The sequence below is a fragment of the Phalacrocorax carbo genome, chromosome 3 (assembly GCF_963921805.1).
Source record: "Phalacrocorax carbo chromosome 3, bPhaCar2.1, whole genome shotgun sequence".
In the NCBI taxonomy this organism is placed as follows: Eukaryota; Metazoa; Chordata; class Aves; order Suliformes; family Phalacrocoracidae; genus Phalacrocorax; species Phalacrocorax carbo.
The window spans coordinates 40,544,953-40,569,394 of NC_087515.1; the positions used below are offsets into that span (position 1 = coordinate 40,544,953).

General features: G+C 48.8%; 1 protein-coding gene and 1 long non-coding RNA gene across 4 annotated transcripts in view; one reads left to right on the forward strand and one right to left on the reverse strand.

Annotated features, from left to right (window-relative positions):
- MEIS1 (Meis homeobox 1) overlaps positions 1-3,220 on the reverse strand; it is a 109,590-nt gene extending 106,370 nt beyond the window's left edge. Inside the window, exons 1-2 of one of the 3 annotated variants that reach the window (XM_064446650.1) lie at positions 2,218-3,220; positions 270-496 (exon numbers count right to left, since the gene is read on the reverse strand). In XM_064446650.1, the coding sequence (XP_064302720.1) occupies positions 270-496; positions 2,218-2,229 (239 nt within the window). In that variant the 5' untranslated portion in view covers positions 2,230-3,220. The remainder of the gene's footprint in view (positions 1-269; positions 497-2,217) is intronic. The other 2 variants (XM_064446649.1, XM_064446651.1) reach the window with 2 other exon arrangements.
- Positions 3,221-3,777: 557 nt separating this feature from the next.
- LOC135312526 (uncharacterized) lies at positions 3,778-20,227 on the forward strand. The gene is made up of 3 exons (XR_010372098.1): positions 3,778-4,292; positions 19,564-19,853; positions 19,971-20,227. It is a non-coding gene; the product is annotated as an uncharacterized LOC135312526 (long non-coding RNA).
- The last annotated feature ends 4,215 nt before the right edge of the window (positions 20,228-24,442 follow it).

Below are 24,442 nucleotides of genomic sequence, written 5' to 3' on the forward strand. Positions count from 1 at the left end.
CCTCCCCGCGGTGATGCCTGCTGCTCTTCCAGCAAGCTCCTATTTTCTGCAGCCCCACGCGGCTCCTTGTGCCAGGGGGGCCCCAGCCCTCTCTCTCCCCCCTTTTAAAAAAATAACAGTAAAAACCCAAAAATCACGAACGCGGCCCCCCTTCCCGCGCAGCGCTCCCCGGCCCGCCCTTCCTCGTGCCCATCCCGCGCAGGGATGCGCGCACCCCACGGCCCATCTCGCGCATGTTACGCGGGCGCGGAGCCTCAGGCGGCACCTACCCGTAGATGGCATCTTTATCTCTCTTGAGGGCGTCGTTGACGGAGGCGCCCATGGCGGGGGGCATGGCGTTGGCGTGGGCGGCGTGCGGATACTGGTGCGAGTGGAGCGGCGGCCCGTGGTTGAGGTGGTGGACGGGCTGCATGGGGCGGGCGCCGTGGGGGTCCCCGTACATGGTGGTGGGGATGCCCACCCCCTCCATGCCGCCGTAGTGGGGCAGCTCGTCGTACTGCGGGGCAGAGAGAGTGGACAAGCGTCAGGGGGGGCGCGGCGGGCGGGGGGGGGCAGCGCCCCCGGCAGCAGCCCCGCACCCGTGTCCGTGTCCCGTCCCCCCTCACACCCACCCGCGGGGAGCAGCCGCTTCCCCACGCACACACCCCCCGACCCCGGGGTGCGCCCGGGCTCGGCGCCGCCGGTTCTGCCCCCGCCCCGTCCAGCTGCGGCTGCAGCCGCCGGGCCCGGGAGGGAAACGGCGCCTCGGGCCCGGGAGCAGCGGGGCCGGGCCGGGCTGGGCCGAGACCCTCCCGGACCGGGGCGCAGGGGAGGCCATCGTGATGATAAACAGCAATAACAGTAATAATAATAAAAAAGGGGGAAGGGGAAAAAAAAAATCCCCATCCCAACAGCTCCCAAAGCCCCCCTGCTGAAAAGAAGCGGTTCGCGAAGCCCGAGCCTCCCTCCGCTAAACTTTTCCCGCTGAGAAGGCAGGTACCTATCCCTGCCAGGATGCAAAAAGTTAAGCAGCGGCAAAAAAAAAAAAAAAAAAAAAAAAAAAAGGAAAGAAAGAAAGAAAACAAAAAAGATTAAAAAAAAAAAAGATTAAAAAGAGCGATTTTGGGGTTTCCAGCAATTCTACGCGAACGCACTTTTTAAAGCCGAAAGGCTGGAAACGCTTCCCGGGCTCTCGGGATTTTGGGAATGACTTTTTTTTTTTTTTAAAAGGGTTTTCTTTGTTAAAGATTAAGGAGTGAAAGCTACCGCGGTTCCCAGGCAGCGGGGGAAACGGCCACTTTTCATCTATTAAAAGCGAAGGTGTGAATAAACACTTTTAAAGATCCCTGACACTTGCTTGGACCGACAGAGTAAAAGGCAAGTTGTCAGCAGAGGAACTTTCTTTCCCAACCGGCACCCGGAGGGGCGACAGGCAAATTAGGCAAGAAAACTTATTTCCAGGGCTTTTCCCCTTCCCCAAATTCCCTCCTCACCCGACTCCGGCTGATTTTTTCCTTCCCCCCCCCAAAAAAAAAAAAGAAAATACAACTTCAATTTAGAGGGTAGTTGGAAGGAAAAAAAAGGAGATCGCATCCAAAATAGAAACAACAATACACATGGCAGTGCATGCTGGTAACCTCTAATTCAAATTAAAGTGACTTTGTTTTTAAAAGAGCTTTTTTTCTTTATTTCTTTCTTGCCCACTGCACTGCACCTTTTCCGACTGAATATAAAAAAAGGAGGGGGGGGGAAGGAGGGAAAAAGAAAAAAAAAGTTGTGTTTGCTCCCAGCTCGAAGTTCTCTTCGGCAAGTGAAGCGGTATATCATCTCCAACACAGCAAAACTCTCCGAGACACGCACACATTCCAATATTTCAAGCACTGGTGACTTTAAAAAAGACATTGGTAGGACTAGAGCTGCAAACCCAACAAATACAGAGGCTCGGACATACTCACTTACATGCCTGCATGTCATTAATGTATAGAAAGCTTGCCTATTTCGTCAGAGATCCGGGATGGGGAAGAAAAGAATCGAGAAAATAGCAATATATATATACAGGTTTTAAGCCTACAACTGATAAATCCTCCCGCTCCAGGACACCGCTTTGTGCCCCTGCTCCAGAGAAGGGGGGGGGGGTGGGGTGAGGGGGAGAAAAAGAAACTTTTTTCGCAGCGTCTCTGTCAGCCACGTTTCAAAATTATTTCACATTTGAAATCCAATTTTTTTTTTAATACGTACCCTTTGCGCCATCGGCCTGCTTGCTCCCTTCCTACTTCAACTTCTAATATATCCTCTTTAAGGCCAGTGCGAAAAGAAAGAAACGCGAAGTTTCCCCCCCCCTCACCCCCCAAAAAAATGCAAAAATCCCTTAGCGTCGCCAGCAATGAAAGCAATCGAGTAAAATCTTCGGCTTGCTGGATCTCAGCGAAGCGATACGGTAACTCAGCATTAAAAAAGGAGGAAAAAAAATTAGAAGAAAAAAAAAAATCAACTCTCCCTCCTTCCTTCCTTCTTTTTTCTTTCTTTCTTTCCTCTCTCCCTGTCTCTCTCTCTCTCTCTCCCCTCTCGTTTCCAAGACAGCAGCGGGGCGAAAGCAAATATCCTTTCCCCAAATCAGGGTGTTTTTTTTTTCTCTCTTTTTTTTTTTTTTTTTAAAGTGCCCCTCAAACCCAACTACCAAGTCTCATGGCTTTTTGCCACTCCGGCTGTCAATCACAGGCGAGGTTGTCAAGGTGGTGAATGACTGATGATGATCCGCTGCGTGTGCTCCCACCGCGCAGGACACCTCAAATGTTAATTTTCGAGCGCACTCACCCAAAAAAAAATGTATTAAAAAAATTTTAAAAATTAAAAATCGAGGAGGAGGGAGGAGGAAGAGGAGGGGGAAAAATTAAAAATTAAAAAGGCTCGCTAACGCGCCGGCTCTCCTTTTATTATGGTTATTATGATGATGATGATGATGATGGGGGGTTTTTTTCGCTCCTCCTCGGATCGCTCCTAATTCCTCGCCGGCGCCGGCTCGCTCTGCCCCTGCGCGGCCGCCGGGCGAGGCTGGCGGAGGCGGAGGCGGGCCGGGCGCGGGCGCGGGGAGGAAGGGCGGCGGGGAGGGGGGCGGGGGGGGAGGGGAGGGAGGGAGGGGGGGGGAGGCGCCGCCGCCGCCGCCGCCGCGGGCCGCGCTGCTGCCGGGTGTCCGCCGCCGCCGCCGCCGCGGCGAGCGCAGCGCAGCGCCGGGCTGGAGCAGACTGCGGGAACCCGGAAGTAGTGGTGGCCATAACAGGTCGCGTCTTACACAATGCGCTGGGCGGCAGCAACTCCGCCACCGGCGCAGGGGGGCGCGCCGTTCGTACCGCGGCCGCGCAGCGACGCGCTCCCGCCTCGCGGGGTAGGATACACCGCGCACACCACCCCCGGCCCTCCGCGCACACCCCCCCCCCGCAGCACGTCCGCCCCCCACACCCGCGGGTGGCTGTGGGGGTGCTCCCGTCCCCTTTGTCTGGCGGCGCCACCGCCCCGCTTCTCGCTCCCCCCCCCCCCCGCGCACACATACACATACACACGCCCCCCCCACCCCCACCCCCCCGCGGCGGCTCCCCCCGCGGCCGCCGGCCGAGTGAGCTCACCCGGCCCCCGGCCGCCGCCGCCACGCCGCCGTCGACCAATCAGAGCCGCGCCGCCCCGCGCCGCGCCCCCATTGGTCCGGGCGGGAAGCGGGGCTCGGACCGGCGCGACACCGGGAAGGGGGGGGGGGGAGCGCGCAGGGGCACCCTGCGGGTAGCGGAGCTGCCCGCGGGTCGCCCCTGCGCGTCTCCTCCCCCGCCCCCCTCCCCGCAGTCCACAGCCACTCTGTCTCGCGTGGGGATCCCCCTCCCCGGCGCGGCCGGTGCCCCCCGTCCTTGTAGCCGTCGTTCCGTCCCTGTCCAAAAGCACTGCCATCCCTCCCCGCGAGTCCCCGCCGGTTTAAGAGCGGAGAAATCCTTTCCATCCCGTTAAACCGCCGACCGGGCTGAGCGAAGTCCCCCCCGGGAGACCTGACCCGGCCCTATCGCATCGCCTGCTCGGGCAGGAGGGAGAAGCCCCGGTAGCTCGGTGCGGCAGTCCTCGAGTGAGCTGCTGGGATTTGGCGTGGGTGTTACTCCGGTAAAACCCCCGAGGTAGGGAGGATGCTGCGGGGGTGCCGGCTTGTTCCCCGCCGCCACATCTCCAAACTTCGGGGAAACCCCTTTCGGTGTTACCCCGTGTGTGTCCCCCCCCTCTCTCCCTCTTTCTGCCGGGACTGGCCTCTTATCCCGGCGAGGGAAATAAAGACCTCTCAGGTAAGAGCCATTTTAATACACTAACCCCACACCCACCCACCCCATGCGTCCGTACTGGGAGCCGACTCACGGGCGTGGGGGTAGATCTCTGGATGTATTTACCCGGGGAACGGCGTTCGGTAACGATTCCCCATCTCACGGGGGGAGGCTGCAGCTGAACTCCCGGACGCGCAAATCTCCTCCTCTCCCCGGCCCTTTTTCCTTCCCCCCGTAAAAATTTAAGAACACCCCCCCCCCCTTTAAGCGTCTCTACCAGGCCGCCTTATGATTAGTTCAGCGCAACCCAGCCTAAAACACTTTTACAATGTAATTACAGTAGTACAAATTGTTTGCCCAAACCTCATTCTGGATAAGGATTTTACAATTAGCAAACAGTTATTACTCTTCGGGCTTGCTGCGAGGAGCTGCGCTGCGCGCCTCTCCGCTTGCAATATACCGACCATAAAAGAAAAAAAAAAGAAGAAAAAAAAAAAGAAAAAAAAGACTAATCCGGCAGCAATTAATCATCTATTAAAAGGGAAAAGGTAGAGGGACAGTTCCGCGCTGCCTGGGCGAGCCTCCTCCGAGGCTGACGGGCTGCGCGGCGGCTCCGACCCGCGCAGCATCGCGCCCCGCTGCCTTTTTAGGCAAAGCGGCTCTTTTTTCCCCACCCCCCCACCCCCCCCAAACTTGTTTTGCAGGCATCCATTGACGCTTCCCCATCGTGCGGTGGAAGGAGAAGGGAGAGGGGGGAAAGAATTAGGGTTAAGGGATAAAAATACGAAGGGACGATGGCGGGGGGCGGGTGGGCGCCCGGGCCGGGCAGCGGCCTCGCTGGGGAGCGCTGCGCGCTGCTGCACGGCCCCGACAGCCCCCTCGGACCCCCCTCGGCTGGAGCCGGGCCTTTCGCGGAGGGGTCCGCCGAGCTGAGCCAAAAAAAAAAGGAAAAAAATGAAAACAAACAAACAAATACCCCCACAAAACCAAAACTCAGGCGTCTGGGGAGCAAGGGAGCCTCCTCCACGAGGTGGAATCTGGGTCCATTTGCTTATCGGATAATAAATGAGGTTTTTAATCAGGCTGAATTTCCCAGCTTAAGGAAAGAATTAGTCATACCTAGGAACAATCCAATGTTTTCTAGCTGGCTTCCCTGCCGCCTTCCTAGCAGGGATTTTGGGGGGGAGGGGGGGGACGCGGGAAATTAGCATCCAAGTGTACTCTTTCACCATTAATATTGAAATTTGAAAACTGAAATAGGAACAACCAGAAGAGACAAACAAACAAGAAACCGCAGAAGAAAGCGTTTGAAAGGCGGCCGAGAGATAATCCAGGAATGCTTCAGATAAGGGCGGGGGGACGGGGTGGGGGGAGCGATACGTGCGGAGATACCCGAAAACTCAGAGCCTGATGAAACGGCTGAGAGAGGGATGGGGGAAATCGCGGAAAAAAAACCTGTTTAAAGACCTATTAAAGGGCAGAGCCACAGTGTGGGGGGGGAAGCGACAGTACAAGGAGGTTAACTGCCCGGGGCTGGGGCGAGCGCAGCCCCTGGATTTTCGGGGTTTGGTCGCCCGCTTCCGCTGCTGAGCACAAAGAGCAGCCGGTCCGGCCGGGGAGTCAGCCCGGTGGTAGCTCCCGGTGAGCCCGCTCCGGAGGCCCTGGGTGCCGCCGGCAGCCCGGGGCGGGCGGTGCGGGACCGGCGGCCCGGCCGGGGGCAGGGGGTGCCCCGGCAGACCCCCCGGTGCCCCCGCTCCCGCCCCACGGCCGGCCCTGACGTTTGCAAAAGTTATGGGGGCCTTTTATTAATTAAATTGAGGGCTTCATAAAATATTCCCAATAAAATTTACGGTTGTCTTAAAACTTTCTAAACACCGCTATAAATTTTTTTTCATAAAATTAACTGGGAAATGAGTTACTGGCCGGGATTTTTGTCACTTCAGCTCCTCCGGCGGAGCGGAGGGAAGGCACGCACGCACAAAAGAAGCCTTTCAGGGCCAACACTTGCGGCGGCTGCTGCCAGGTTTACCCAGCGGTGGCACCTGGGGGTAACCCGGGCTAGACAGAGCTGAGCCGAGCCCCTGCCCGCCGGCGCCGGCCTATTGCACACCACGATTAGGCAATTTCTGCCTAAATTCCCCACAATAACCCCGGAGCCCGGCAGCACCGTAGTGTTGGGGGTGAGTTTTTGGTTTGGTTGGTCGTGTGTCCCGTCCCTCGCCGCCCCCCCGCCCCCCCTTTTCTCGCACGATCGAGGGGCCGCAAGTTCATCCGTGTTGGTTTGGAAGCGCTGCCCCGCTCCCGCGTTTGCAGCGGTACCTGCACGGAAGCCCAGCTCCCCGCCGCCTTTCTTTGCTCCCGGCCTACGCCAAGCCCCCTCCTCCCTTTGCTATTGATATCACCATACTTCTCGTTGAATGAAATAATGGTAATAATAATAATTGCTGGGTAAAACTCTGGCTGCTTAATTAAAGAAAAAGAAGCTGCTCGGCTGCTTTGCGCCCGAAGGATTGAGCTGTTGTGCCGTCTGCTGGGCGACGGGGAAACTACAGCCACAAATGCCTTCAAACTTTCTGCGGGAGAAAAAGTACAGTTTTTCGGCAATTTGGAAGGGCCGGAGGCGCCAAATTTCTCGGTAGACGAAGAAGAAAAGCCGCCCCGGACAGAAAAGTCGTAGACGCAATTATTATTTCCTCCGGCTACACTTGTATAATTGCATAAAACCTCCGCTTTTAAGTGCTGGGGGTTTCATTGACTGCAGGGCGCGAAGCGTTCAGCTCCGTTAAGAGGGGATACGGTAAAGGTGGTTTGAGTTTACCGTGCGAAGCAGTTGGACATCAGCTAAATATGTAGAAGAGGGGGAGAAAAAAAAATTAAAAGAAGGAGGTAAATATTAGCGAATGGTTGAAAGCCTCCTCCTCGGGCACCAGCCGGCAGCGGGCGTGGAGCAGGGAGCAGCTCCCGCCCCGGGGTGCTCTCGGAGGGGAGCGGAGGAGATCGGTTCGATGCCCCGACAGCAGCCGCTCGTCGGTGGGGCGGCAGGAGTGGGCTTTGCGCCAGCGCAGCGTTAGTCTCGGCTTAGATGATGCACGCACGTTGCCGGTTTAAGTTCGCGAGGAGCCTCTGGCCGTGCCCGAGCCGCGGATGCTCCCAGGCAGATGCAGCCGAGCTGGGCAATTCCCCGCTCCACTCTCCCTGCTCTCTTGGCGCCCGGGATGCTCTCCTCCGGGATGCTTTCCTCCGAAAAAACAAAGTTCAAGGAGAGACGGAAAAAAAAGAAAAAAAAAAAAGAAAAAAAAAGGGTTTTTTGCTTTAGTTTAAAAAAAAAAATCAAAACAAAACACAACCCACCTCTAGAAAAACCCCTTGACTTTTGCGGGACGAGACGCACGGAGGGGCTGTGAAATGCAAAGCCTCTGCCGTATTTACAGACAGTGCCAGCAGCCGCCTGTACGGGCAGATAAAAATCTAGTAGTCTCCGTGAACTCCACGGAGCTTTTTAGAAGCAAAGATCTCTAAGCGCCGCTTCTGAAGGCACACACATGCACGCACGTAGCCTAAAAAGCCGAGACACCCACGTAGCTGAGCAATAGGGGGTTTTAAATAAGTTAAATGAAGGTATAAGCAAATCCCTCTGCCACTTGTAGCCGACCAACTCCGACAGCTCCCTGCCCTCAGAGCCACTTGCCAGAGTTCAACAGAGGGTGACATTAGCCTAAAATATTCGATACCTTTTTTTTTTTTTTTTTTCCGGGAGACTTTCCCCACTTCAGCTGGGCTAAGTTCAACTCCGAGCTCGTCTCTGAGGGTAAAGTTGCTCTCTTTGAAGGAAAACAACAACCTGCCTGATTTTTTATCAGCAGGGGACTACGGATAGTTTCCTCGGAGTACATAAAGCAGAAATTAAATGATCCCGTGCCCCTGGTATTAAAAAGATAAACGCCCCTCTTCTAAAAAGTTGAATGAAGTATCCTACCCTTCTAAATGAGTCTGAAAGTACTTGCGACACAGTACGAGAAGCAAATTAGCGACTAACCAAATAATATTCCGATTTCAAACCACAGGGAATTGAATATTGGTATTTGACGGTACCTCGGCTGAACTAGAGCAAAGCGGAGTTTTGTCAGAGCCTTTCCATTTGATGTTTTCCTCCAAACTAATTTTCAATATTGCTCCATCCCTATTACCTAACCCCGTATTCAGCTTGGCTAATGAGCCCATTACAGAACTATTTCGGCTTGCCTTTGATGCCGATTGCAAAGGATAAGCATTAACTGGAGCGGGGATCTGGGGTTCTTAAGCGCGGTGGGACGGGAGGAAACCTGGGGGCTCTCGGAAGGCTGGGCTCGCGCTTCAAGCCGCGGAGATGGGTTTCTGCAAATGATACCATCTAGGTAAACCTGGGATAAATCACCCACGCTTTATACATTACAAAAAAAAAAATAATCAAATGAGGATAAAAGCTCTGTGCCGGTCGGGTCGGGCAGGGGTCCGGGGCTGCCCCGGGGGAGGTAGGGCGGGAAGACGGCACCGGGACCCGCTCCTGGGACCCGCAGCCCCGCCGACGTCCGCGCCCAGCCCGGCCAGACCGCCCCGGCCCCAGGTACCGGCACCGGGCACCGATCTGTGCCCGGGTGTGCAAGGGGCCGGGGGGGCAGGGGAGCGTATCAGGGTCTCCGCAACCCCCCGCTCCCAGAGCTCCCCCCAGGACGGCACAATCTGCCGCTATCTGCATCTGTGGGTGCATTATCATAGACTTTTGCATAATTGCGTATTGACTCTACTAAATGGATCCGCAGAGCTGTTTAAACATCCTTCTCTTCCACCCGCAAACAATTCTCTCGGCAAGAAGGAAAAAAAAACCAGGGCTGCAAAAGAGCCTCAAGTTGCTCTTGCTCCTTCGTTTCGAAGCATTTATTAGGGCATAAGTGGCTCATCTTAAGGCGGTTTGGATCCAACTTGGTGTCTGGGAGTGCGGGCAAGCAGAGGGGATCTGCGGAAGCATGTGTGACAACCAGGATGGTTGGCTGTCATTCCACTTCGGGGTCTTATAAGTGACTATGTGGTCATACATGTATATTTCTGAGCTCCCTTGGATAATTTTTGGCCAGCTACGATGGCCGTGAGAAAAGCATACATGGGTATGTGTGTGTGTGCATGCACACAAAGGACTGCTCTAAGGACAACTTAGGAAAAAAACCCTCCTTGTGAACCATTTTTAAAACCTCCCTTGGAAGAGAGGCACTGAAACACGGCATACTCCTTTCCCTACACCTCCCCAGTCACAGCAGTGCCACGCAAGCCACGTCAGCCCCCAACCACAGAGTTGGGCTTCGCCTACAAGGACAGGAGTGCTCATCCTCTGCCTGCGCTGGCCCCCCTCCCCTTGCTGTCCCGTCTCCATCCTCCCCATTTGCGGGCTGGAACAGAGACAGCTGCCCTCGCCCTTGAGCCTTGCAGGGGAAGGCGGCCTCCTCCTGCACCAAGGCCGGCTCCCCAAGGCAGCAGCTGTGAGAAGCAGGCAGGGAGGGGAATAAAAGGGAAGGAGAGACGGAGGGGGGGGTCGGGGAGGGAGGCAGTGAAAGCTGCACTTTCCTCTGAGCAGAGTGAACGCGTCCCCTCGGAGGGGCCCCAGCCCCAGGAGCTGACTCCTGAGCCCTGGGCCTCCCACATGGCAGTGGCAGCATTGCCTCCTCTGCAGCCTTGCAGCCACACTGAGGGCAGCCCCGCATCGTGCCTCAGTCCCTGGCTGCGCCCCGTTGGCCTTGCATGTCTGCAATGAGAGGCTGGCAAGATGTGCAGGGACCAAGCCAGGCCCAAGTGCCAGTTTCAGATGGGGAACTCCAACAGCCCAGGGGATCTGGAGCATCATGTGTGATGACGTGTTGCTGATGGTCGTTTTCTGTGGCGTGTTTAAAGGGTTCATAGAAAGATCTGCAGGGATCTGCAGTTGCCAAATGGAAACCCCACTCAGAAGAACCTACCAAGATACATCAATGGAGTGTTTTCCTCCAGCTTACCCACAGAGCACTTTTTTTTACCTTGAAGATGTTAGCTTTCCTTGAGAAGCTGTAGTTGCACTTTAAAGAAAATGCTCACCTGATCTTATCCTCAGCTGAGCCATGGGACTAAGATAAGAAATCAGATGGGCACCCAAATTCTGGAAAGGGGCTATTTTTAAAGTGGAACCAGAGAAACATCTTGTAGAACAATCAGCTCAGCTCTCCTCAGCTGCAACATTATTTTCTTGCATTTGGTAGACTTTTGATCAATCGAACACTCTGTATTTTGGCTAAGGGGGCTCTCAGCATGCTTTGAGGGGGTCTATCCCACCATTCAACCTTTCAGTTCAAATTTCCAAAGGTATTTGGCTGCTTCTCTCAACACTACAGTCACCACAGCCACACAACATTTGGCACCTAATTCCTGCCAGAGACATAAACCATCTTTAGCAAACGAGGGCAGTAAGCCACACTTTGGGAGCTCCCTACCAGCCCAAGTCCCATTGAAAGTCACCAGGATTAAGTGCCTAAGTCACCTTTTGAAAAGGGCTGTACCTTTCTGAAGGTAGATATGCATCATAGCGCACGTAGGCACCACCGAAGTACCTCTGAACCTGTCCGTTGTGGAGCCAACAAAAGCATGTCAGCAGGCTCTACCCATCCAAGCAGCTCCCAGGAGACTTTAGGGACACCGAATTCTTTGCCTCGCCCCTCTTCTTCCTTCAAAACACTGCTTTTATGCCTCTCTGGATGCATCAGGAGCAGAATGGAGTGAAGTTTTCCAAGATGCATTTACCCCCCATCAGATAAAGGCGAACCGTGGAGATGCACTAGCCTGGCTATCACTTCGGTCCCCCTTCCCTATTTCTACCATCCCTTTTAATTTGATCTTGCTTGAGCACACCCCCTGAAACAGGACTGCTCAGCCAAATGGTGTGTGACAGCTTGCGGAGTTGGGGGTGCCACTGTAGCAGCCGAACATCTTACGAGCATGTGTGCAAGACGGGAAATCCTCATTCTACCACCAGAGCACTTGAAGCACAGAAGGTTTTCAAGGGACTCGACAAAGAAACTACATCGTAGTACAAGGAACAGAGGTGAGGTGCTTTGCCTCTTGGGCCTCTGCTTTAAGACAAGCTGTTCCCACCCCTCTCTTCATTAACTCATAAATAGCAGCTCTGGACCTTACCCAGATCTCTCCCCCCTCTGAATATCTTGCTTTAAATTATTTTTCCCATATCATCCTAGATCATATTTCTTCTTTTATGTTTCCAAGTTGAAGTTTATTATAGTTTATTATAGTTGTCTGTATTGCTGATCATTTGTAACCCTTTCTATTATTTTTCTGTCCTTGCTAGTATTTGAAATGCTTCTTACTTGGGTCCTCTTTTTAAATTTCATTACTATACTGCTTACCCCATTTTTTTCGCCAAGTCCATTCTGCCTCGCTCTTATTCTCACCAAACTTGAGGCCGCTGCAGCTCCTTCTCCTTTGCTGTACAGCACCACCAGATTAATTTTTTTCAGCCTTTTCCATACACCCTAAGCCTCTCTGTTGATGACGAGACCCTCACCAGGTTTCACCAGTGCCAGCCACATTGTCCTTGCCATTAGCATCACATTTCTAGTTATTCTTGCTTCTTCCCAAAGCCTTTGAAGTCGTGTAGAGACAATTTGATTCATTAGTACACTCAGACTTGCAGTAACCCTAGCTTCTGCTGTAGTTGCTGTATTAGAAGCACATGTTGGGTCTATAAGTTAGGGGAAAGCTCCACAGTCTGACTTCCCTGCACGGTTCAAATTCTGCTTTAAAAATCTTTGCCTTGCTGAACTTGAGTGGCTGGTGGCTTTCTGCCCTGGGATTCCATACCTGGGAATGCCACCTCCTCCTCCTCACCCCTGCCCTACTGGGATGGCAAACTCTTGTGAGCAATATGCTTTCTCTTTCTGTGTGTCTTCAGACTGGAAAGTTTTACGACAGTTCCACGTGTTTGCAGTTCTCTTCACAGTTTTCCAGAAGAGCTGCAGTTACCCCAAATATTTCCTTACTGAGATGTCACTTAGCTTCATGTAGGCTGAGATCCATCGGCAGCACTCTTCACTAGATGTCCTTATGGCACCTTTGTTGGCCTGGTTGGGTTAGGAGGCAGATAACTGCCTCATTTCTTCTGGCATTGGGATGTTTGGCCAGGCTCTTCTGAGAGGGACCATATGAAAGGATGCCTTGCCTTCTTGGCTCAGGCGTCTCCTCCCAAAGCCATTCTCAAAAACAACAGTGTGGGCATCAAGGACAAAATGTGGCTTGACACACGTTCCTTGCTTAGTGTTCCTGTGCTGTCCTGCTGCCATGCTTTGTGTCCACAGGGTGAGGCTCCTGGGTCTTTACCTCCTTTGATTGCTTCTTCACCTCCTGATGGATTTGCGTCTTCCTCCAAGAACATGATGAGACCATCACAAATGGCCACTAACTTTTGAACAAACTTTACCTCATGAGCGTATTAAAAAACATAGAGTTTCAAGTAAGAGACCTGCTAAGAAAACTCCACTGGGGGACCACTTGTTCCTCAGGGTGTGTACTTTATTCCATTCCCTCTTTCCAGTGCTTTTTCTAAAGCTCTTCTTACCTGCCTGTCTCTCAATATACATTTTGTTTAGGAAGCCAAGCCTGCCTGCCTCATGTTTTCCCTTGGATCTGTTCCCTGCTCCTAGCCAAGGTTGCCTATGGATCCTGCTTTGAAGTTCTTCTGCGACACATTGGCTGCACTCAGTGACTCTTCCCTCGGCTGACGTCACCTCGGGGGTCCCTCTCCAGCGGGCTGAGTGTCACATCGCCTCCACTTGCTTTGATCAAAATGAAATACATTTACAAGCGCCTGACGAGCTGGCACAAACAGGCCCACAGGTTTCTAGCCAAAACTAGTTGACATAAAAATATCCTGGCTTTTAACTTCAGTTGGGTCCTTAAACTATCTAAGAAGAAAAAACTAGCCCAGAAGAAAAAGCATTTCATTTCAATTTATGAGCAGTTTCTGTTTGTTTAGCTCAAATGAATCCCTCATCATCAATTAAGCAAAATCAATGTAAGATTGGTTTAAATCAAAGTAAGTGTCCATACAGGGTTTTACCTCTGTATTTTAAAAACTTAATTTAAAACTGCACTTCAGATTGCTTTCCTGCTTGGAAAAGCCCCATTTCTAGAGACCAGCTGGGCTCTGATTACAAATGGTGTTCAGCTCCAGCAGGTCTGGGTGAAGATGGTAGGAGCAGATGGATCTCTGTGATGCTGGAAATCAGACTCAATCCCAGCACCTACGGTGATTCAGCCTGCACGTCCTTCAAACCCCAATAAAACCTGGCTTTCAAGTGCTGTTCTAATGAGCTGAAGTGGGCGGTCTCTGTGTTAGAAGAGTTAATTTTTCTTTGTGATTGTGCTCTGAGGCTCTGCTTGTGTTTGCTAAGTTGTTTTTCTGAACTCAATAAGCACAGCAATCATCTAGGAGTAAAAATGAGGGGTTTCAGCCCAAAAGTTTACCATCCACTTTACCAAGTGTTCTCCTTTCTAGTATTTATAACTATTGAGGGCTACATTCCGGCAAATCCTCTTCAAAGGAAGGAAGGAAGGAGAGTGTTTGCAGCCGGGTAACTTTGTATAATCCATCTTTTCTTTAAAACCTCAAGCCCGACCACAAGGAGGACAGGCCTGACCTCGGACAAGTTGTAGAAAACAAAGTTTGAAATAAAATATGTTTGAAGCAGCAGGGCAGTACCTTCTCTGTGTGCTCAGTTCTTCGCCTCCCACCCATTTCCCAAACAGTTTGCTCCAGCATTCTGAATCCATGCATGTGCCAGAATTGCGAGGGCACTCATACACATGTGCCAGCTGTGCCCCAGCATGCACCCTCCTTCCTACACAAAGCCACCCATTGCCCCAGTGGCTTCTCACCCACAGGAGGGGGATAGCTTGGATTTGTTTTGATATTTTCTTCTTTCGATTGGTTTTCTTCTTTGCTGTTGAGCCTGCGATTCAGTTTTGCTGCCGCAAACAGTTAAACCCATAGTGGGAAGCTATGAAACACTCCCTGAAGGTATTTGCTTGTATTGCTGCAGCCTCCAGTTTTGATGCCCAGGGGTTTTTCCCCCCTCTGAGACCCACATAAATGATGGGTTATCAGATACCTCTGGGATTACTGGCAGAACTGCTACCTTGCCAAAAAGAGGGTGCAGGCTTTCATGATGGGAAGAAAGGTCTGGAATAGAAAGAATTTGAACTCAGGCATCACAAGGCATCAGATAACCAACCTGGTCCCTTCACTTTCACACCCAGTGGGTTCTTATTCCCAGGCTGGCTTTATGTCAGCACTGGGACACAAAGGCAGAATTTACATCCACCAGTGTGCATTAACTCCTGTCCTGACCGGTACTAATTACCACTAATTATGTGGGACAGTGTTAATTCTTTTAGCAGTGTTACTGCTGGCCTTACATTTCCGAAAGTGCCTTTGGGTGAGGTAGCTTACTTTGAAAAGATATATATGTGGGGAATAAATATAGAGTAGCTAATACACCATAAATTTACACCACCGGATAGCAGGCTTTAAAGTCTCTAAAACACGTAAGTCTCTAGGCACGAAGACAAACCCTTGAGTAAGAACTACTCAATAGAAAGGGTGTCAGGATCACCCTGTGTGATCTTGAGAAAGTAATTTTGATCTGGCATTTCTCTTCTGTAAAACTGGAAAAATAATATGTCCCTAACCCTCTCAGGGGTATAATATTTGTTTTCTCTGCCTTACCAATCACTCTTTTTGCTTTTAAAAAATATTCTCCAAACCCTAATTGTTTTTATGTGTTTGCAGTATAAGACATAAAAGACATAAAACCATCATATTTTTCTATACTGTATTTTCCCCATTGTGTTGTACTGTTACCACGAGCACTTTGCTGCACAGAGGCTTGGCTATTTGCTGAGAGGATGAATTAAGACATCTTAAGTGCTTCAGCATCTTGGCTGAGTGGCACTGCAGAGCTGGAAGGTATCATTAGGCCAAATGGCTCTTTCCGTGGGAATCAGAAGCCCAGATTTTTCAATGGTTTAAGGAAAACCATTTCATGTTTCTCTGTGTCCCCTATCCTGCAAAATAGGGCAGGAGGCCATGGATTTGGATCACCAAATTCCCTTCACTCACTTTGGTCCAGGCATTTCTCTCCTGACTTGGATGTCAGGGTCCAGCCTGGGACATCAGGAGATGTCGGATGACCTTGATCCGCACTGGCATGAGCATGTATTGCAGTTCAGCTCAGTATTTCTCCTTCCAGAGTCTGCACAGTCATGATTAAGGCTCAGCAACATGGTCCTGGATGGTTTCGTGGACACCACAATCTCCCTCAGCAAGAACACCGTGAGTCAGGAGGCTTTGTGGTTGAACCCACTAATGTCCGGTCCCTTTGACCCCTGGCAAGGGGCTGGTGTGCCAAAAAAACATAGCAGAGGATCTGTCTCATTCATTGTTAAATGGTTAAGTGGATCCGTGAGGATTCCCAGCTCTTGGAAGTTTTTCTTAGTGGCAGGTCACAGTGTGCCCGTGTCAGGGGTGTGCTAGTGCTGACAGGCAAACGATGTTTCAAAATCTGCCGGTGAAAGGCTGACTTGGTATCCTGCCAGGCTGGACGAGCTGTAGCTCCTCCACATAACCGTTGTACACACCACATCAGGCTGTCTCTGCCTCTGAGGGTTTCCCATCTTTGGATGGGTCCTTTGCCCATGAGTCCTTCCTTCAGTCTCACCAGCAGTCAGTGATGTTTTCTCTGCTTCTCCCATCACTGGGGTTTTGTTGCTGCTGGCTTTTTTCCAGTTACTGAGCGGATGGTCCAGGTAGACGTGGCAGTGCAGTGCTGAGAGCCTGCTCCTGCAGTGCTGGTGCCCTGGTGATCTCTGGGGCTTCTGAAGTCATCCCAGAGATGATCTCTGTGTCCATAGTTCCTAAAGACATCCCAAAGACATGCTTCCCACCTTCCCCTCCAGAAGTAGTAGGTGGGGACACCGTTTCCCTGGCATCACTCACCACACTGGAAACACTTATTCCAGTCTTTCCCACTGCTCTCACAGCAATGTCCATGTCAGGCCTGGGGTTTCCAACCTCAGGCAGGCTGCCTCTTCCCCAGGCTCCTTTCTCCAGGGCCTGTGTACTATATTTGGGCTTGTTTTCATCCCTTCCCTGACCATTCGGCTATTTGGAAGCTTTTTTTTCAGAGCGTTTCTCTCAACAGTATGTCCAGTAAGTTGGAATCAGATGCACCACAAATGTTTTTTTAACTAAGTCATCTTTTATATCTGCAGATGGATGCCAAGGTTCTCGACTCTACATAAAGCAATTATCCATCTGCTTTTTGGTTTTTTAGGTGAAAGAACAGGAGCCTTGTTTGTCCGATGACATAGTACGCAAACATGCATCAGTGCTTTCAGTGGCCTGGACGTTTGGCTGTCTCCTCTGCTGCCCTCCCCTCCTACTTGTACAAATAAGAGGCAACATTTGGCCATTGCATTCAAATTGAACTTTTGTACTCACCTCCCTCTCAATTCCTAAAATTTTAGGCTTTATAAAAAAAAATAAAAGGGAGGGAGGCTTCATTTTTATCAAGTTATTTCCCTTTTCCACTTTTTTCCTTATCTGCCTGTGACACTTTCACGCAGCAGCCCCCTGCAAACCAGCACCTGCAAAGGCTCAGGTGAGGGGAACAGGACAGCTTATGCTCTCACTTCCCCCAGTTTTAACTCACTTATAATGGTAGCAACTTCAGCAGAGCTGCTCTGATTTATGGGGCTGTAAGCGGTGGGACTGCTGTCTGTCCTTTCCTACTCTCTGCTGGAGAGCTGGGGAGAGACAAGCAGCTTCTGAGAAGCTTGTTGGTTTGTGTTCATTAACAGCAGCTGTCAGACAGCTCTCACCAAAGCTCCATGTCCTTTCAAAACCATCATGGCTTTCTACTTCACATAGAAATATGCAGCAGTTTCGTTTGTATAACACCTGCATGAATAAAAATTTAATCTAAGGCTATCACTGCTCTAACAGCAATAATTTCTCTTAAAGGCTCAATACAAAGAATACTAAATACTGTCTATAAATAAGACACTATTTAATAGAGGAGAGAAGTGATTTAATAATCTTACTGGTAACATCTTCCCTGCCAGTTTCAACCCCACGTATAGGTCTTTTTTGTTGAGCAAAACTGGCTTGCTATGAGGAGAACTTGGGCCCCAATGAACTGTGATTTTTTAAGGTGAAGTCATTCAACTCAAGCTTTCCTTTCCAAAAGAAAGAGGAAAAATATCTACTTAAAGGAAATATTAGTTAATCAGAGGGCATCCCTTTCATAATAGAAGCTACTAGGAAATTAAAAGCACATTCTAATTATAATAGTTCCCTAATTATCTGCCTAACATCTAATTTTTCTGTCTAACACCACTTTTAATTATATAGTACCTTTTTTTGCCCATCACACAACTGAAGCACTCTATTTTACTGAAAATAAATCCTTTCAACTGGCGATGTCAGAGAAGAAATATTGTCACTGCCCCCTGGAACATGCACACTGTCTGGTAGGGAAATGCCTTGCCAGTGGTTTTGGATAAAGCACCTGGATGTGCCCTTTAGAAACGGTCTCATCTAAAGCCTTGCAAGTTTTCTCAAGCAAGAGAAAACACTCTAAATCACACGGTGCTCTGCAAATGTGTCGGGCTGCAAAAGTTTTCAAGCATTTAGCTTTGTTTTTCAAACTCCTGTGGCTTGGTCCCCTTTCCACTGATGTTTGATGGGATCCCTGCCACTGGCTGATGGCAGAATAGGAATTGGCCTTTGAACCAAGCCAGCATGTAATTTGCAGAACGGAAGCAATATTTGAGCTATGTTATCTATGAGCATCTGGTCATCAAGATCTTTCTTAGTGATTAGCGAGCTGAGAGGAAACCCTATGGAGGGGGGAGAGGAAATCCCGCACGCGGGGTTCCCATTTCCAGCCCTGCCACGGGTTTCCTGCCCTATCCTTGAGCAAATCCCAGATCTCCACTTCCCAAGGATAAAAAAAGAATTACCCTTCAGGGATGTTGTCAGGCTTAATGGATGTTTATAAATCACTTGAACAAAAGGTGCTATGTCAGTGAAAAGTAGTCTTTCCAAAGATTATTCAAATGCTCATTAAAATGCATTTTGCTCCATCCTTTGCCTTGGCTTGTGTGGGAGGCAACTGAAAGATTTAGTCTTTGTGGGAAAGTGGGAGAGTGTGAGTGCTTTCCTTTGGGTGTGGGAGTGGCAAGTTTAGAGAGTTAAGGACCTTTGGCACACAGGTAGGGTTTCATCCAAGGCTTTTCAGCTCCCAGCCAGGCTGCAGGCTCCAACAGACCCGGGGCTGGTGAGTTCCCTCCAGGAAGACAAGCCAGGGATTAATGGTACCAACCCCTGCTCAAATTTGCATGTATCATTTCCTTAGCTTTGCTCCTGATGGAATTAGGGATCGTCCTTTAGTGAAAATTATTCTTAATGTGTATTTAAGCATTAAAAATGAATATGCGTGTGCGATAAAACTTAGGGAATAATTTATAAACAGCTAACATAACGTGAGATACGGAGTACCTGGATGCCCTGCAAACCTGCCCAAATGTCTGTATAACACTAGGATGCTTCTTGCTTCGTGGATGCTTCATTATGTCTTACTGACCCCTTCATGGCTGTTTGGTCTGTCAGGGTCTGCTGGCATTTCCAGGCATTAAAAGCTGAAGAAGACATGATATATCTTCATACTTTTCACTGCATCAGGCAGCAGCTTGGCACCTGAGCTGGCAGTCTAGACGCAACATTTTTTACCCTCTGCAGCTCCCTAAAGTGCATGTCCAACCACCTATCCTCAAACAGCATCCACAATGAATGATAATGTTTTTTTCTGCCAATTTCCAAATCAGCAGCATTAGCTGTGGATATGAAAAATTCGGATTTCCTGGTAGAGAGTTTCTATCAAAAATGCAAAGAATTTTATGCTTTTTGGGCAAAAAGCTAATGACAAGTAATAATAATTATTTTTTTCTAATTAAAATGTGTGTACTTGCTCATATATTGTTATTTTTGAAGTGTGGGAGAGTCTTCTGTGGGGCACAATGACTGTTCCCAAATACAGTCCTCTCTGCTCACCCTTGCACTTGTCACACAGTGCATCAGTAGTAAGCCCTCCACCACCATTTTGACTTCTCCTTTTTTCCCTCTCCTAGGGGATAATTTTTCTGTCATGTCATTCCTTTATACCAGGCAAATCCTCACTGCCACTGCAGACTGCTTCTGGTATGAACTCAGCCTCCTCTGCTGTACTGCACAATCACATGGACTGGCACCTCTCACATCTCCTTTGCAAAGGCTGAACTGATGGTGCAAAGCATGAAGCAGGGCTAAGTCAGGCTCCATGAATTTTTCTCCTCCATGCAAGCCCAGTCTGATGCTGTCCATACCCCAGCCTTTGCTCTATACCCATCAGCAGGTGAGAACCAGGCCTGGTACCACCTGCTCTGTACTCACTCTGCACTCAGCCAACGAACTGCCAGGTTTGAAGTCTTCCTCTTTTTTTTTTTTATTACTTTTGGTGCCTTTTTCCCTCTGGTACCTCTGTGCCTTCCCCATGTTGCCTATTTACATGTGTTGTCTGATCTGTGTTCCTGCAGGTTTTGAGGTGGCCTTCAGTGCCTGCCCCTCTCTCACCCAGGACTTGGACGTGGCACACGCCAAGGAGCTGGAAGAAGGGGCAGCACTGTGTCCATCGGAGCCTTCGTGCCCTCCTCTTCTTCCTCCCAACTTGTCTTCATCCGCTGGCCACTGTGGCATGCACCAACTCTACCTTCTGCCAGCAAGTGGAAAGTTGAGCTTTCAAACAAATATTGCCTGGCCCATTCTTGTTTAATAAATGGGTTGTTCAGTTTCATTTTTCATCATTTAATTTCTTAGCTAATTCAAATAGCCTCTGCTGGGTATACCAGTGATGAGATTGTTGCTCTTTTAACAAATTTAGTTGATTTCATCAATTATACTGGCAGGCAAGCTTTCTCAGCATGCTAAACTATCCTGTGCAGAGGGCTGATGCTCCACAAGGGTCCTTAGCCCCAGGACAGGGGCACCATGACCTGATGGGGCTGGCAGACTGCCACTAACAGTGTATGAGGACAGATCCAGTCCCCCAAGTGAGCAGCAGGACTGCAGCCTGCAAAAACCTAGTCCTCAGACGTTTGCATGCCTCATCTCACTCTTCTGCAAGAAGGAGCTGTAAGACCCATACCTTGTCCACCAGCCTCCCTGACCCTTAAGTCTGACAACTTGAAAGATGCTCTCTATACAAAAAAGTGTTAATAAAATTAGTCAAGTTGGTTTGCAAAATGAAGGGTGACTTCAACTTTGGAAGGATGCAGGCATGTAGGTCATATTACTGATAACGAAGCAAGAGAAACAACAGATCTTTCTCCTAATGCTACCTTGCTATGGCCAGTAAGGATATGGTAAGGACTGATCTAAAGGCTCTTCTGCTGCTTAATATACTAGAAATCTGTCCCCATGTAATGCTTATCTTTGTGTAGGAGCCTCTGTCCTACCAACATGGACACATAACAGCATGGTCTCGCAGCTGCGCAAGGCTCAGATCATGCTCTTCACAGATCATAAATAGAGCTGTAGCCAAACTGTAGATGCAAGAGTGTCTTACATGGACCAGTATTTTCTGCTTAAAACTCGAAGATACACACAAGTCTGCTGGGGACACAGAGGCAGGTGCAGCAGACCCTGCGGCAGCAGGTTCTACACAGTCAGCAAGGGCATGGGCTAAAAGTGGAACCCCCTGTTTTTTTACACTGAAACTGCCCCTGTTGCCCCCACAGCTTTTATCCCAAAATGACAGTGGAGGAGGGAGCCCCTGGTCCTGCTCAAGGACTCCTCCTTTTAGTCTACTTCCTCTCAACCCTTCTCTGCCAAGCCTCTTGAGGCGGTTTGAGGTCATTTCCCATCTGAAAAGTTACTGTTAGAGACCAACACGTCAATTTGTTCCAGGACTTGAGGATTGAGATGCATTTCTTCCTCGCCAAAAAGATATTCAGGCAGAAACTCTCTTGGCAGAAATGTATTGGCTTTCTGGCCCTATCTCTGCGTTTGGATACATTCTGTTACACAGGATGATGCAATCCCTGTATATCTCAACAGAAGCACGTATTAAGATATTCCTCATTTTTTCTGATGGCCAGACATGCTTTTCTATTACCCTGCAGCTTACTCTACCCGTTTGTTGTTATTACTATGTATGTTCTCTTAAAACAAAACCCAAAGAATCTATCAATAAGGAGAAATAAATGTCGTTATTTCTTCTTTTTAACAAAAAAAAAAAATTGTAATTGATTCCTATTCTTATCAGCCCTCCCAGTTTTCCAGCTTGGAAGCTGCTGAAGCCAACTTTCCTGCAGAAATCACGGTGAGACACTCCTTCAACAAATCCCCTAAACTAATAATCTCTAGAATCATCTGGAAGTTTCACAGCAAAAACTAGACCCACATCACTTTTTCCATAATGTTCGAAGGTTTGCCAAATTGAGAACTCACATTGAACCCCCATGTCATTCTGCAGCTTTTGGAGCAAACCCTTTCCCTGCAAAGTCTGAAGTTTGGACCCATGTGTTTTGAACATGGATTGAACTTAGAGATGGCTTGGTTGCCAAGGGGCAGGGAGTAACACTTCTACATGCAGCCATTTCTGCTTTGCCAAACTATTTAGAAGCTATGCTTCACATAGCAGATGCTTTTGCAAATACCCAAAAGTTAAAGTTGTGAGCACTTTCAAGATGGTTTCCAAAAGTAATTGCACAGTAGAAGGCAATAATTTGATCACAAAGTCTTGATACGTACACTTCATGATTTGCAGAAAACACTGTCTTGACCCCTGCTCAGTACAAATCAACAGTCTTATTCACCCTGGGCTTTCTCAGGTCTCATGACAAACTCCTGCTGCTTTTACAGAGTGCAGGATCAGGCCCTCTGTCTCTGGATGCACGTGCAAAATCATTTTCCACCATCCCAGAAATTCTCGTCACTTTGCTAAAGTTGATATTGTTTCTTAAAAACAAACCAAACCAGCCCTTTCCTGAAGACTGAATTTCAAGGGGGGACTTTCACACTGAACATGTGCTTGAGGAAAAACCTGTCCCTCATTACCCAGTGCGAGAGGAGGGTGATGGGCAGACAGACAAGCTTTCCTTGGTGATCTCTTTCTAAGGTGGGAGCAGTAGGAGATGGCCTAGAGGCAGCTTTCCAAAGTTCAACCTCCCCAGTGAACGTTTTTACCAAAAATTCCCAACCCAACCAACTTCCCGGCGAAAAACCTTACAAGTTTCAGATGTTGCTGCCAAGGGTACCTGAAGAAATATTTTAGAACGAGTCACAACTAATACATTAAACATTGCTATTAATAATTAATTTGTCCTTCTGCAGCCCTTTTCACCAAAAGATATATCAAAGGACTTCCCAAACGTTAGCTAAGCGTCACCATGTCTCTCCTTCCGTAGGTAACTGGCAGGGCTGGAGCAGTTTGAGAGATCTGGAACTTGGCACCTGGGATAAGGCAGCGACTTGCTGGAGATACTAAACTCCCCAGTCAGTGCCAGGAGCAGGAGCCAAAGCCTGCAAATGAATCAATTTTCAGGCTTTTTTGGGATGGTTCTGTTTCACTTATTTTTAAAAATAAATATGTATTTGAGGAGCTGTGCTCATTATGGTGGTTTACTTACAGGAGGCAAAGCTCTGTTCATGGGTAATTATATGTGGGTCTCCCGTAGGAGCCTCTGCTATGTGGCAGACTTCACCTGTGGAGTGTTAAGATACAAACACTGGAACAAGGCATTTTTTTTTGCCATCCTGTTTATTTCTTGAGAAATGTTCCTGATTGAGCTGGAAAACGCTCTCCCATCACTCCAGAGGCAGAGAGTCCCTTCTTTTTCACGAAGGTCCCTGTTACAGACCCCGCCCAATAACTCAGCTAACACACCTATTTTTCATAATACATCCAGCTGCCTTACAAAAAGCCAATGAATTATTCCTGGTTTTAGTGCAACCGCTGAAAATATTTCAAAGTGAAAAGGAATTGACCCAACCTACTGTGCACATTATTTATTCAGAGATAGTACAAAAATGAGTCCCTGATGTTACTAAAACAAATCCTAATAAGCACAGAGAGCATCAATTACAGGCTTCCCTTTATAGTCCTATATATCTCCTTCCCTTTCTAGAGGTAGTATCACATGCAAGGGGGCACTGTGTTGGCTTTCAAATCTATTGAGCTTTCATAATTATAACCTCCATTTTAACCTCTTTTATAGGACATACTATTCTGTTTCACATTCTGTTCCTTGAATCCCCACCAACCCTATGAGAAAGTGTCTTTAAAGCTTGCTTCTTTTAAGATGTGCATAAAATGGGAAATATTAAGCATTCATAACATTGTGCATACATTACGTCAGGGTGCCGAGCACAAGGAAATGCAAAGCAAGATATATCTTGTGAACCTTGCTTAGATTCTTGCTTTAAGCTCGGTAAATATTCAGCATGCACATATCCTGACATAATGAAACCAGGGAAATATTAATTGCAGTGGAATAGCTGGATTTTTTTTTCTTGTTCCAGTCTGTATGGAATGTCCTTCTATTTAATCAAAAAGCTTGGAATGATTCCTAATCTATCATAAAAAATTTTAAGGACATGATTAATTCCATTGTTTAAATTCTGTTTTATTGCCATAAGAAACTCTCATAAATGATCCTGCACCTTTCTCTGTGATCATTTCCTTCCAAAGTAATATACTAATTAATTTCAATTAAATATATGTAAAAGAAGATATATTTTGAAAAATGCTTCTCCCTTGCCATTTGTTAATATATTGAAAAAGTGTAAACCTTGGAACATTTAGCATAGAAAATATTCATTTTTGGTAATTTCTCAAGGGGGCAATTTATTAAATGAAAGGCTTTTAACATTAGCTAAAAGCAGCCCTGTAAATCATGGGTGTCATCAAACTGCTTCATCACTTCATTAATTTAAAAGATTATTATATGCGTAACTGACATAATTTTGAACAATGTTACATGGTTAATTTATTAATGTAGAAAAGCAG